The sequence below is a fragment of the Dunckerocampus dactyliophorus genome, chromosome 7 (genome assembly GCF_027744805.1).
Source record: "Dunckerocampus dactyliophorus isolate RoL2022-P2 chromosome 7, RoL_Ddac_1.1, whole genome shotgun sequence".
NCBI lineage: Eukaryota > Metazoa > Chordata > Actinopteri > Syngnathiformes > Syngnathidae > Dunckerocampus > Dunckerocampus dactyliophorus.
In genome coordinates this window covers 5094927-5108135 of record NC_072825.1, presented here as the reverse complement: position 1 = coordinate 5108135, position 13209 = coordinate 5094927, and the positions used below count along the sequence as shown (strand labels likewise).

Below are 13209 nucleotides of genomic sequence, written 5' to 3'. Positions count from 1 at the left end.
CACCAGGAATGTGATCGGTGAACGGCTTTTAGGATACTTTGTGGTCATCTATCACAAATTTGAAAACTTTTTTCCCCCCAAACAGTTTCTATGAGCTTTTCATGTTGAGTGAGAAAACATGAGCACTAACAAGAAGGACGAGAGATTTTTGTCCAAAATCTGCTGGCTAAAAAGGGGGCAGTGTGGGGTGGATGCAACCGGACGGATGTGATTGAGGAGAGCAAGCTGCACTGAAGCAGCTCTAAATAAAGTTCAGTTTATTAATAGTCCCCTAAAACCGCCACCAGCTTAAGCGCTTGGCAGGAAACGCTCGCGATTAAAGCTGCCAAACACTGATTACTACGACATGTCCCCGGTCGCGACGATGTCATTGCCGCAGTGACTCCCAGGGCGACGTCACCGCAGACTGATCAGTGATCGCAGATTACATAAACAGTCGATTTAAGAGTCTTAGCAGGACCGAATACCACGCGGGGCAGAAAACATCAAGCGGTTCGGACCACGAGACTGAGTCAATTCGACCCTCACTCTGGTCGCCATCAGCCTGCAATCGAAGCAATACAGTAAAATGGAGCACAATCCCCCATAATCCAGCAGCTTCGTCATACATTTAGAAACCAGATTTTCATCATCTTGGGTATAATCCTTTTGCAGAGGCTTGATGATGGGTCCGCACCCCCCGAGGGAGACTTGTTCTAATCTCTGAAAGAGGAAAAATTTCGTGCCGATGATGTCGTAAACATTGCGCCTCGGTCATTTTCTTTGCTTGCTTCACATTACTCGGAAATAATTGACCTAATTTTCCAAATAACCCGCAGGCATACATGTAACACAGATATCCTCTACATCGCACATTCATTAGCCAAATGGACAATGACTTATGAACAATTAGCTGCCAAGACCCGCCCCTGTTTTGTTTGATTGACTGCGGCCACGTTTTTCAAGCAATCTTGATCAATTGTGTCAAATGCTGCTGTAAGGTCTAAGAAAACCAATACTGAAACAAGGCCTTTGTCTGAGGCGGTGAGGAGTCGTTCATAATTTTTACGAATGCTCTCTCTGTGCTGTCGTGCATCCTCAATCCTGACTCAAAGATCTCAAGTAAACGATTTTTTTGAAAATGGTGTAACTGGGCCGCATGTTGGCCACACAGTCAGGAGATCTGGAAGATCTGGGTTTGACTCTCCGTTGGCCATCTCTGTGTGGAGTTTGCATGTTCTCTCCGCACGTGCGTGGGATTTCTCCAGGTGCTGCGGCTTCTTCCCATATTTCTTCCCATATTGTTTGTCTGTATGTGCCCTGCGATTGACTGGCAACTAGTCCAGGGTGTACCCCGTCTCTTGCCCAAAGTTAGCTGGGATTGGCTCCAGCATATCCCAATTGTGATTAAGCGGTATGGAAAATGAACGCATGAATGGTGTAACTGTTTGGCAACTGCTTTCTCTGGGATGTTAGACAAAAATGGAAAGTTGGCTATTGGTCTGTAGTCAGATAAGACATGTGGGTCAAGGTTACGTTTTTTTAAGAAGCGGTTTGATTACAGCCACGAATGATTGCAGTAGGCAGCCTGTGATTAGCGACATATTGATTATCTTGAGAAGAACTGTGTTAACTAGTGGAGTAGCATCTTTGAACAAGTGAGTAGGGATGGAAGCTAACTGGCAAGTTGAGGTGTTTGAGGAGGAAATTGTAGGGGCAAGTTCAGAAAAACTGTTTCTGTGTGTCAGTCATCACCATTTCCTCTATGGTCACCGTGTTGTATAACATCAGTTGATGGGGGGAGGTGGTTTATTTGGTGTCTAATAGTGGCAATTTTATTGTCAAAAAAGGACAGGAAATCATCAGTCAGCGTGGTGGAGATGGATGGGCTGATGGTGGTATGACACTTTGTTAACCTAGCCACAGTGCTGAAGAGGAACGTGTGGTTATTTTTGTTTTGTTCAATTAAAGATGAGTAGTAAGCTGTTCTGGCATTACGTAGGGCCTTTCTATCATTTTTAAGACTTTCCAGGAGGAATTATTTCCTTGTGTGTGGGTGGAACGCCAGTTTCTCTCCATTTTTTTTGTTTTACGTTTGAGCTCACGGGTATGGGAAGTGTACCACGGGGCATATTTCTTTGGGTTCCTCTTTTTAGGTTTTAACGGGGAGACAGAGTTTGTTGTAGGAGGGAGGTTTTGCTGTCTACGAGCTCATCAATCTTTGTTTTGACTGATAATAGCATTGTTTATTAAGTCAATGAAGGGCAGTGGATTGGGCGGGAGATAGCATCTTTGAATTTGTTATCCGATAGGCATCTGGTAAGGACGGTTTTGTCTACTGATGTGTGGTTAGCTATTTGGAATTCAAATATAATTACAAAGTCAGACAGAACAGGATTTTGTGAAAATATTAAGTGTTTAACATCAATGCCATGCAAGATAGTGTGCGATTATGACAGTGGGAAGCTTCATCCACTCCCTGGGAGAACCCAGTTGCATCTTTGGTGGTCAAATGTTTGATAATGAAGTTTAGGTTTTGGGTAAACTGGTAGAGTTGAGTGAAAGACGGCTGTGACTCCTCCTCCCCTACTAGATTCTTGGGGAATGTGGAAGTTGATGTAACATATTCCTCCGAGTTTAACCAGGTCTCCCTTACACAAACTAGGTCAATGTTATGGTCTGAAATCAACTCATTTACTAAGACAGCCTTGTTTGAAATTGATCTGATGTTTAGAAGTCCACATGTTATTTTTAAACATTGTTGCAGTGGTGAGTCAATAGTTTTTATTGTCGAATGCCTGCAATTACTTCACTACTTTGACATTTTTCAACCAATTCCAACATCAAATCGTTCAGCACAATTGAGGATATCTATTTTTCACATTTAAACCATTCCATTTTTTCCCAAATTCCCATTTTTCCCAGAAAACTAATTAACTTAAGGATATTCCTTTGATCTTAATTACGCAAGTACTTCAACATTTTTCAACCAATTCTAACAATTCCAACATCCAAATCACTCAGCATAATCAGGACATTAAGGCTAACATTTAACATACATATTTTGTCTTTCATGATGTCATAGTCCTGAATACTCTTACATGTCACAATTTCTATACCTTTTCCTTTTGTTATTTCTTTTTTTGCTCATTTTTGTTTTTCCCCCACCTCATCGGGCTTGGGCATTCACACGCAATGTCTCCAGACTTTGCAATCATCTAGTTATTAGGTTTCTATGGCAATGTGTAGATTGAATAAAAAGGGCCTTGGGTCAGACAGTCTCAATACAATTATTATTAACTACATCTATCAAATTAATATCTGGATTAGGGCTGTCAAAGTTTCCTTTAACAGCACTATTTTCTATGTGCGCACGTCCTGTTTGAGCCTCAGCTCACACCGTACTTTGTGGAAAGACATCGGTGGATGTGAAGCCACAAGCGGGAACAAATATTGAAGAGAAATGGACCAAAAAAAAAGGGGCATTTTGAATGGTAAGTTTAGCTTCAAAGCCCTGGCAGATGTTATTCTGTTATTCTGTATCTACTGTCGCTCTGAGTTGAGTTGACTGACAGAGAGAAGGTGGAGCACTGCCGGTATTTTCTAATTGTCATTTCTACAGAAGTACCTTGGCATACAAGAGTCCCAACTAATGAGTGGTTTTTTTAAGATTGATTTTTTTTGCTTTGAACTGCGAGCTAAAATATGGGTTACGAGTTGCTAGTTAACCGCAGGCATAGCGGAGGACAGCAATTTGGGGGCTTGTGTCAATGTGACGCAAGCAAATGGCATTAGCAGCATTAGTATTAGCATCGCACTAGCTCGTCACCGGGAATATAGCGATCTAAATTATCTTATTTATTATGTATTGTGTAAAACTATGACGGGAACATCAAATTAAAAGCACTAAATGAATACAGAGCCACCATCCACCAGTACGAGCCTGGAGTTTGTTTTTCCAGAGATGCACCACAAATATGCACATTAGCACTCTAAAGTCATCAAATCTTACATTTATGCATCCCCACACAGTATCAGCATTTGGGACCAAATATGAGGTGAAAGGGGGAAAAAGGGGGAAAATACAGTACAGTCGTCTATCTGTGCAGCGTTACAAGGTGCGTTCAAGGTCCGTCAACCAAAGTGGGACAAGCTGCCGCTCGCATTAAACATACAAAAACTGTGGAATATGTATATATAAAATGGTTGGAGACCCCTGCCTGCAGCATGCTTGGGGACAAGATGTGCTCTTTTACACTTTTGGAAATACTCTTAAGAATGCCACTTTTACAGAATCGGCGCCTTTATTTTATAATGTAAGATTAATGTCTACATGAATGAATGTAACCATTGAATCGTATCATTTGTACACTGTATTATTGACTGTACGACTTTTCTGCTGAACACTTGACAGCTAATGTGGGAAACGTCACACCCAATGTTGAAATTTTGCCATCGGTTGATTGAAGGCTAAGGAATCTGCTCTCAGACCAGATTTGTCACCTAAATGCAGGTTGCTATGGAGACAGATGATGTCTTCCACATCATGATGGAGCCCGTAGGATGCAACACTGGATGGACTCAAGGTGGACAGTGGGCATATGGTAACAAGACTTCCCTCCTATAAAGCTGAGCGCCAGGGACTATTGAGATGTAATTGCCAGGGAGGGGAAATGCTTGTCTCCGAATAAGGTTGAAGGTAATTGCTGGTGGAAGTTGTTGCCAGTTGAATGCTTCTAATATTGGGGGGTGGTGCTCAAGGCTTACTGCATGTGTGCATACTAGCTAAATCACGTAAGCAGTAAAGGTTTCATAGAAATAAGTGCTTCCTTAGCAGAAATCACGTGAAGCTCAGTCACTGCTGTTTGCCGTACAAGATTACAATCAGGATGTTCGACAACGCAAATTGGCCTTAAATCCTGCGCCGCTATTTGCGCTGTAAATCATTATTTCACCTATCAGTTCAGCCACTAAACAATAAATAGCGGTGGCTCCATCATTTGGACCATTGATCCATGCTAAATCACCATCCCCCCCCCCTCCATCACCTAAGAGCACCTGGCAGATGCTGCTTTAACAGCACATGAGGAGCCCTTGAGATGGTCCAATAAACATTTGGTTTTAAACGGTTCCCCAGGCTCGCCACTGGAGAGGGCGAAAGGTGAAGGGTTCACACGCAGGGGATCTGGGCATTTTGCATTCAGTAAGGAGAGCCACCTCTTGGGATAAGGACAGGAGAGAATATGTGCAGGAGCTGACAAAAGTGAGTTCAACATTCATATTATATTAACAATGTAATACACAGTGGAACCTCTGTTACGTAAAAATGTTGCCTCGGTTCGTGTTTACTCCCCAGTTAGCATACAATATGGCCGCATGTCTAATTGTGTTATCAATACACTGCATGAGTCCAACTGTGTTGGGATTTATTTTTATCACAAAATGCCCGTGCCCGTCTATGACATCATCACCGGCTGACTCTGTAGTTCATTGCTAACTAACGGTTACGCCACACGCCTCTGCTTTTCTTATTCATCAGGGCTGTAAAATAACCAACAATGGACCAAACAACTGAATTCAATAAATAACTCACAGCAAAACACAAACATGTGCGTGTGGATCTCGCTGCCTCATAGCGGTCTTTGTCGACAATCCGTTTTGGTAAATAACATGATAGGAATGATGTAGAAAGAACAGGAGGTATTATTAGGTATTGCTCCGATCAGGGTTTTATGCTGCCGATTCTGAAACCAATCATCCATGAGTGAAATCGGCCGATAAAGATACCGCTCACATGGATTAATTATACATTTTTCAGTTTGTTTATGATGAGTGCTATTGGTCAGGGGTGCCGTATAAAAGGGCAGGGTAATTCCAAGGTCCCCTGACTGCCAGGGGGCCCAAAAAATAGGCAATTACTACTAAAATTAGACTTGTGGAGCCCCAGCAGGACTTCCATGCAGGTACTTGAATCACGTAGGTGGGCTACAAGTGACAGCGCAGTCCGCAAAACCAGTGTCTTCCACTGCTGACAAAGGCTGCTCATCCCGTCCAATGAAGTCGCAAATTTTTCGGGTTATTTGTTTAGCCTGTCGTGCACATAACATGCGAGTGTTGTCCACCATTTTGGCTGCATTAGCTGGCGTTTGATTGATGATCACACCATGAGGCTGGAAAACTCACCATGTTCCGTCAAGTGCTCGTTCTTCAAATGCCGCATTAAATTAAAGCTTTTTTACGTGTGAGATAGCTCTTGTGGCATTTTCTGTCGGGTAAGCTTCACACGGCAGACATAATTGGTTTTGTTTTGACACGCGTGCGCAGTGTGAAGGTAAGTAGGAGGACGACATACCCCAAAACACTACACTGCATGGGGTGATCGCTGCAGGCTGCAATAATATGAGCCAGAGGTGATCGGCTTTTTGATCGCCGATCGGAGCATCCCCAATTATCAGCATGCATGGAAAGGAGGTCCTAGTAGCATGCCATCCACCCTCACAATCGTCAAACCTCCCATGTGCAGGAGGCTCGGCCGTGATTGCAATTTTTTCAACACACAATCACAGACTTTACCCACGCCATCTGCTGGACAAGGGTTAATGTGTCAGTTGGCGGGGGTATTGACGTCCACACGGGGATGAATGTCTCTCGGATCCTATTAGGCCCTCGCACGTCAAAGAGAAAGAGACGGGGTGGATGAGAAATTGGCTCACAGACAGCATAGGGCATAGGGCAGTGAGTGAGGGAGACTGTTTGTGTGAAAAGCATTCATCCTGAGCCCTAAACTATAACCTGAAACCTGCGTGGTAGCTGTAACGCCCTAACTTTTACATCAGCATCTTAGAGGTGCACTGATAGACAAACAACCATTCACATCTACTGAAATTTTTATTTAAAGTCTTCATATAACCGAAGATTTAAAGCCCCTATAGGTTGTGCTCAAAATATTTTGGAATACATGCCAGCACACGTAATACAGATATCATCAAAGCTTTACTATTATTCGACAAATGGTCGATGACTAATGGACCATTAGTTGCTAAGACATTGTGCTTGATGGCGGCCATGTTTTTCCACCAATTTTGTTCAAATTTTACCTAAAAAAGGTGTGTACCATATTTCGTGGTGATTCAGCTAAAAACCCTAAAGTTACAGGGTGTTTTGTGTGTTTGAGTATATTGAGCTGTGAGAGAAATGTCAAGTCAATCTGACTTATGGGGGTCTAATGGGGGTCTAATTTTGGGGTTTAATAACAGCACCGCTGTGTGTTGTGTTTGTCAGAAAAATAATAGCACAGGAAACAGTGTAAGGGTGCATGTTTTGACAAATTTTCACCCTTTTGTGTGCAGCGGTTCAGGAGTGGGAGAGCCCCAAGCCCATGCAAGCACAGGATGAACATGCAAACTCCACACAGAAGACATTATTAACCAAGATTGAAACCAACACATCAGCACAAACTCCTCTCCACTGTGCTACTTGAAATAAAAACTAGGCGTGTTTGTTTAGTATGAATTCAAATGCACAATACAATGTGGGAATGTAGAGAAAAGTGAGCAAGATAAGGTAATGATTACACATACATAAGGTGGAAGAGCTTCAAGGATGAACCCTTAAATGCGAGCTAGTTCTTATCGTTTACCTTTAAAAAGAGGCCACAATGGGACAGTTTGTCCGCAGTGATTTATTCCCTGTAACAAATCGTAAAATAAACCTTGGTGTCGCATTTCATCTGTAGTGTGCTTGGAGGGAATTAGACGTCTTTTATCAGCGACTGTGAGGAACTTTTCAACCGTTTCAGTCTCAAAGCATCCCGCAGTCCCCAGTCCACAGTGTTGTTGCTTAACCAGAAAACACGATAAATCCACTCGAGTGAGCTAAGAGTTGACTTGAGGGATTAATTGTCAGGATTTTTCCCAGCCTGGTAACCCAGAGACGTGTGGCAAAGGCATCCAAGAGCAACACACTGTCCTGCTACGAAAAATGTTCCCTGAACTGCTTTTGTATGCAAACAGCACTTTGTGTGATGGCTAGGGTCGTTGTGATGAGAGAGAGTGCTGGCCTGGTGTTTTCATGCTCACTAGTGGTCCACATTTACTGCAGCTCGGGATCTGCGACTCCAGGGTACCCTGCCCTGCTCGGCCTCGCGTCACACCCTTGTGCCGGCCTGGCGTGAAGCCCTGGTGGGACATGTCAGGGCGCTACGAAGCGGCTTCCAGGTGCCGGGTGTGTGTGTGCATGCTTTTATTTTTTAATTTATTTACAGTATTTCAATGGAGGAGGGCTGGGCTGACGGTGGCTCTGTGGCGGCATGCGCCGGGCGCTCACCTTCCATTCATCTTCAGTGCCAAATACATGTATGCACACCCACAGACATACCAGTTCACGCATACATACTCACTCTCTCAGTACATGCGTACATCCCCACGTAACTCACTGATTCACCTATGGTATTGTCCTGTTATTCTTATTATGATAACAAGATTACTTATTGTTATTATTATTACTACCACCAAGTATTATTGTCTCAATCTATTGATGTTATCTTGTTATTACTATTGTGGACTCTATGGCTCGTCTATCCCCTTCTCTATCCCTACCTGCGCCGGTCCGCCCATTCCCAGGTTAATATGACTAAAGGCAGATATTCCAGATAAAGTGAAATGAAAAGATCCTGGATCTAACGGATATGGACTTCATCTTTCCTGAAACACTCATTTCAATATTGATCTAGTGTGTGTTTTTTGTGTTGTGTTTTTTTTTCCATAAATCTTGCTGACAGACAATCCAGCAGAAGCAGATTAAAAGATGACCCCGTTGGCAAAACAATTTATGATGAATGAAAGTTTAAAAAAAAAAGGGGGGGGGGTAAAAACGGATAACGCTCCAAGAGCCAAAGTACAGAGCAAACATACTGATTGGATTTTCATCGGGAATAAAGCCTCGTAAAACGTGACCTCATCGCCGTCGCTGCCCAGTCGCTTGTGGCTTGGACATCTCTGGCTTTATATCCGCCTCCGCCATGTTGTGTGATCATGATAATGGGTTTGCTTTATGCAACAATTAGCATTTCTTTGCAGTTAGAAACGCACACTTCTGTGAGCACCATTGTGCTTACTTACAATGCACATATTCTTAAATGTCTCATCTACAGTACGTAGCGTTGTCTTCACCTTAGTTTTGTGGCTCCAAGTGCGTTTTAATTTGGTGGAACTGGGCCCAAATGGCTCTTTTGATGATAAAGTTTGCCGACCTCTGTTCTAGGGACACATATTCCTGTTAGAACATCATTAAAAAGTCACTTTTGCATCACAGGGGCCCATAATAATGTTAAAATAGTGATGGTAGAATCAATACATACATGAAACTTGAAGATGCAGAAGCTACTTTGCTCAAAGGGAGCCTAACAAGATTCAGCCTTGAGGGTTCCAGTCAGAACCACTTGAATGTTCCAGTAATCTCATGCAAGACAGAAGACAAGGTTGAGGCTCAGTGAGTGCGAAGAACATCTCGTCTTTGGTGTTTGTGTTTGAGTACGGCGCAGCAGACATATCTTCCGGCGTCTTTCGGCACACATCGACAGCCTCCATTTGCTCGCCGTGGATCCAATCATGTCTGTTTACTCCCAGGATTACATTTAAGAACACAGCATCCAATTTCATACCTGGCTTCCCTGCATCGCCCTCCCACTGCCTTGAACGTGACATTTATGAGCTAGCGTGATGCCCTTTCCAGCGCTGATCTGCCGACTCGGAGGAGTGTAAGAAAAAGAAATGTACTTATGGAATCGTAGATTTTTTTGTCGAGTGGCTGCTTCCAGCCTCCATGTCTTGTTCGGGTGTGGTGAGGAACTTATCAGGCACACTAAGGCTCAATGCTCGGCTGCACGGAACACTTAACCAATGCAGTTATCAAGGAGAAGATGAGAACTGTTCTCTCCATAATTAGGAAACTTTACTATGGTTTGTGTGACAATGTCATCTATACGTGACACGAGCACTCTGCCGTTTTTGGAACAACTATTCAAAGATCGTCTGTTTGACAGGAGCCTTTTTAAACACTAGTCAAAGATTCTCTATACAGCAGGAGTGCTGCGGTGGTTTAAATTAAAGGCACGGCAGCAAAAACACAAGATCTTCTACATCACAAGAGCACATTGCTGCTTTTAAAAAGGACCAACTAGACAAAGATCCTCTATATGACCAAAGGAACATGCGAGTCAAAGATCCTTCCAGCAGTGCGTTTTTAAGGACTTGCTGCAAAAATTCAAAGATCCTCTATTTGACAGGAGAGCACAGATGCGACACGAGTGCTCTGCTGTTTTTAAGGACCACCTGCAAAAACTATGTTCAAAGATAGCCCTCTAGTGGTTTCAAGGAACTACAGTAAGATCCTCTATGTCATAGGCGCACACTGCTGTTTTTAAGCACCAGCTAGCCAAAGATCCTCTATATGACCAAAGAAACATGCAAGTCAAACATCCTTTCAAGAGTGGACACAGGATGAGGTCTTAAAGGTCTTACTAACAGCAGATATGTCTTCTATTGAGGATTTGCCCTAATGAGGACATCCAAAAAAGGAACCTGTCCTCTTCCTGGAGAGGCTGCAGGAACCCCCGAGCTGATTGACAGGCAGGAAAACGGTGGTGACAAAAGCTCAGCGAGGCGCAAACAGGGTATCGTGTGTTACCTTCCACGGAATGAACCACTTTTCTGCTCCTTCAGCATAGGATCATACAGTAATATCATAACATATCATTGTTTGCCTCCTGGAGGTCTTTTATGTTAACAGTTGACAGTAACTGAATATTACCACACTGCACAACTGGGTCATTCCTACAATTCAGTGCCGTTTCAGCGTTGTGACTTCAATCGGTTGTCCCCAACCTTTTTAGACGCACAGATTTTTTCCAAATTAAAAGCCCAAAATGAATGCCGACCCACCATCCACCAGTTCAAGTTCCAGCCAAGTTTTTCCAGACAGATGATTACATCGCTGTTTGACGTGTGTGGTAAAAGGCAGTGGCTAGCATGAATTCACTTCAGACAAATGTGCACATTAGCACTCAATAAGTCATCAAAACTTACCTTTATGCATTCCCACATAGTATCAGCATTTGACACCAAATACGAGGAGCAAGAAAAATGGTAAAAATACAGTAGTAGTCTATCTGTGCGGCGTGAGAAAGTTAGCACACGCACAATGGACATGCGTCAAGTGATCCAGCCACTTTTCAAAATAAAAGATTAAAAATGAAATAATGGAAATTATTTTTTCTTTCTGTGCGGCCCGGTACCAAATGACCCACGGCCCGGGCGTTGGGGACCACTGACTTAAATGATGTTTTCCTCATCTCTCGCCTCCATCCATAGAACGGCTTGAACGGAGTGAGCCCATTGGTCAGTCATACAGTATGTCATATTTTTTTATATTTTGTCATTGTACAGTGCACTAGCTTCTGGTGGTTTACAACATATTAACCACATTTTTCAACATTTCTCTCCAAATACATTTTAGTTAATTCCTGAAGATCTGGTGACTCGAGGAATGGTCATTGGGTGTATTTGAAGGGATATTTGTCAGAGTAACGGGGAGAACAGTCAACACAGGGACACAAAGTATTTGGAAGTTTTTAAAGCTTATTAATATAAAGAAATTTAATTGGTTCAGAAAGTTGACATTCTTTGGCATATTTGTAACTGTAGTCGAGCGAACATGCCAGTTTGGCCTATTTTTATGCTTTACGGCTGAAGCGGACTTACAATTTGAAATTTGATTGATGGAATGTTTTTTTTAAACAAAATATAGCATGTAATGTCATGGGGACGATAGTGGCATTAAATTGTAGGAACAATAAGAATACTTTGAATGCAACCTTCATTATAAAACAGCGACACAAACTGCAGGCCGTTCTTGATTTAAAACACATATTCTATTCCACGAGAACCTGAAGGCAGGATTTAATTCATCCCTTGTGATAACATTCATTAAAGTTCACAAGCCTTGTGCAAGGATAAATCAAATCAAAGAAAAATAATCAAATAATCCAATTTAAGTCTCTGCTACGGCGCAGTGCTACAACTAAATTAGATTTAATTAGATTTTTTTGCGAAGGAATTATGAATTTTGTCTTTTGTTTGATTCAATCGCATTTAAAATGTACTGAGTGGTTTTACGTAAGTCAACATGAGTATTTAGTTAGAAATCATACAAACACCCCATGGAAAACATGCTACAATGAATATTATACATTTCTCCCCCCCAGTATTATTCAATAATTTATATATATATATATATATATATATATATATATATATATATATATATATATATATAAATAAATCTTCTGTGCTTGCTGAACACGGATGCATTTAAAATGACATTTAAAAACAGCCAAGACTCACCAAACATGTTTCCAATATGGCCGTTCTTAGTCAAAGGCCGGAGCTCGTTCTTGCCCCAGGCGTACTGCTTGTAGTTGTCCCAGGCAAACTTCATCATCTACAGCAAAGACACAGCAGGCACGTACGTGTCATTAAATGTGTACAGCTCCAGGCAGTGAATGATCTTTGATGTTTACTGATCAGGAAATCCCGCCTTCCGAAAACAAAACAGGACTGACATTTCTCAACGACACCAAAATGTCAGTAGATTCAGTGAAACTTTTTGGTAGGAGGCGACTTTAAAAGCCGCTCCTCAAAAAACGACTTTTAATCACCAAATGAGTGATGCATCATTGCCGACAGGTTCTACGACCTCGCCGGTTTCAGCTAATTAGTAAGAACTGCAGTGATGTTCCATGTTTGGTCACATCTGAACTTCCTGTGATCAACACATTCATTTGTACGATGCAAACACTGGCTCACATCAGTCCTTCTCGTTACAGCGTGATAGTGATAGCGTACAAGCCCACAGGCTCTTGTCAACTGGCAAACATGAAACTGACCAGGGGTCTCGCTTATAAAGCTTGCGTACGCACAAAATGGGGCTGAAAAGTTGCGTACGCTGTCGGATGACTCAGAACCCAACCCCGATTCTTCTGACGAGTGGCTGCCGTCTGGATCGGTCAGCAGCAGGGACTCATCCCCACATCCAGCACACCCCACCGTCACTCTGCTTGAATTTGCTTCTCTGCAGAAAAAGCTTGTTTTCTCTGTTTTTTGGTCAAAATCAGGTGTTTTTGCTGAACTACCCTATGTTCTACCGCCAATATGTAAAGACCCAAAAAGGCTA

At 42.5% G+C, this 13209-nt stretch overlaps 1 protein-coding gene across 3 annotated transcripts in view; it reads right to left on the bottom strand.

The window, feature by feature from the left end:
- LOC129185728 (mannosyl-oligosaccharide 1,2-alpha-mannosidase IA) overlaps positions 1–13209 on the bottom strand; it is a 165581-nt gene that overhangs the window by 67434 nt on the left and 84938 nt on the right. For all 3 annotated transcript variants that reach the window (XM_054783122.1, XM_054783124.1, XM_054783123.1), the window contains one exon: positions 12381–12477. In XM_054783122.1, coding sequence (XP_054639097.1) covers positions 12381–12477 — 97 coding nt within the window. The remainder of the gene's footprint in view (positions 1–12380; positions 12478–13209) is intronic.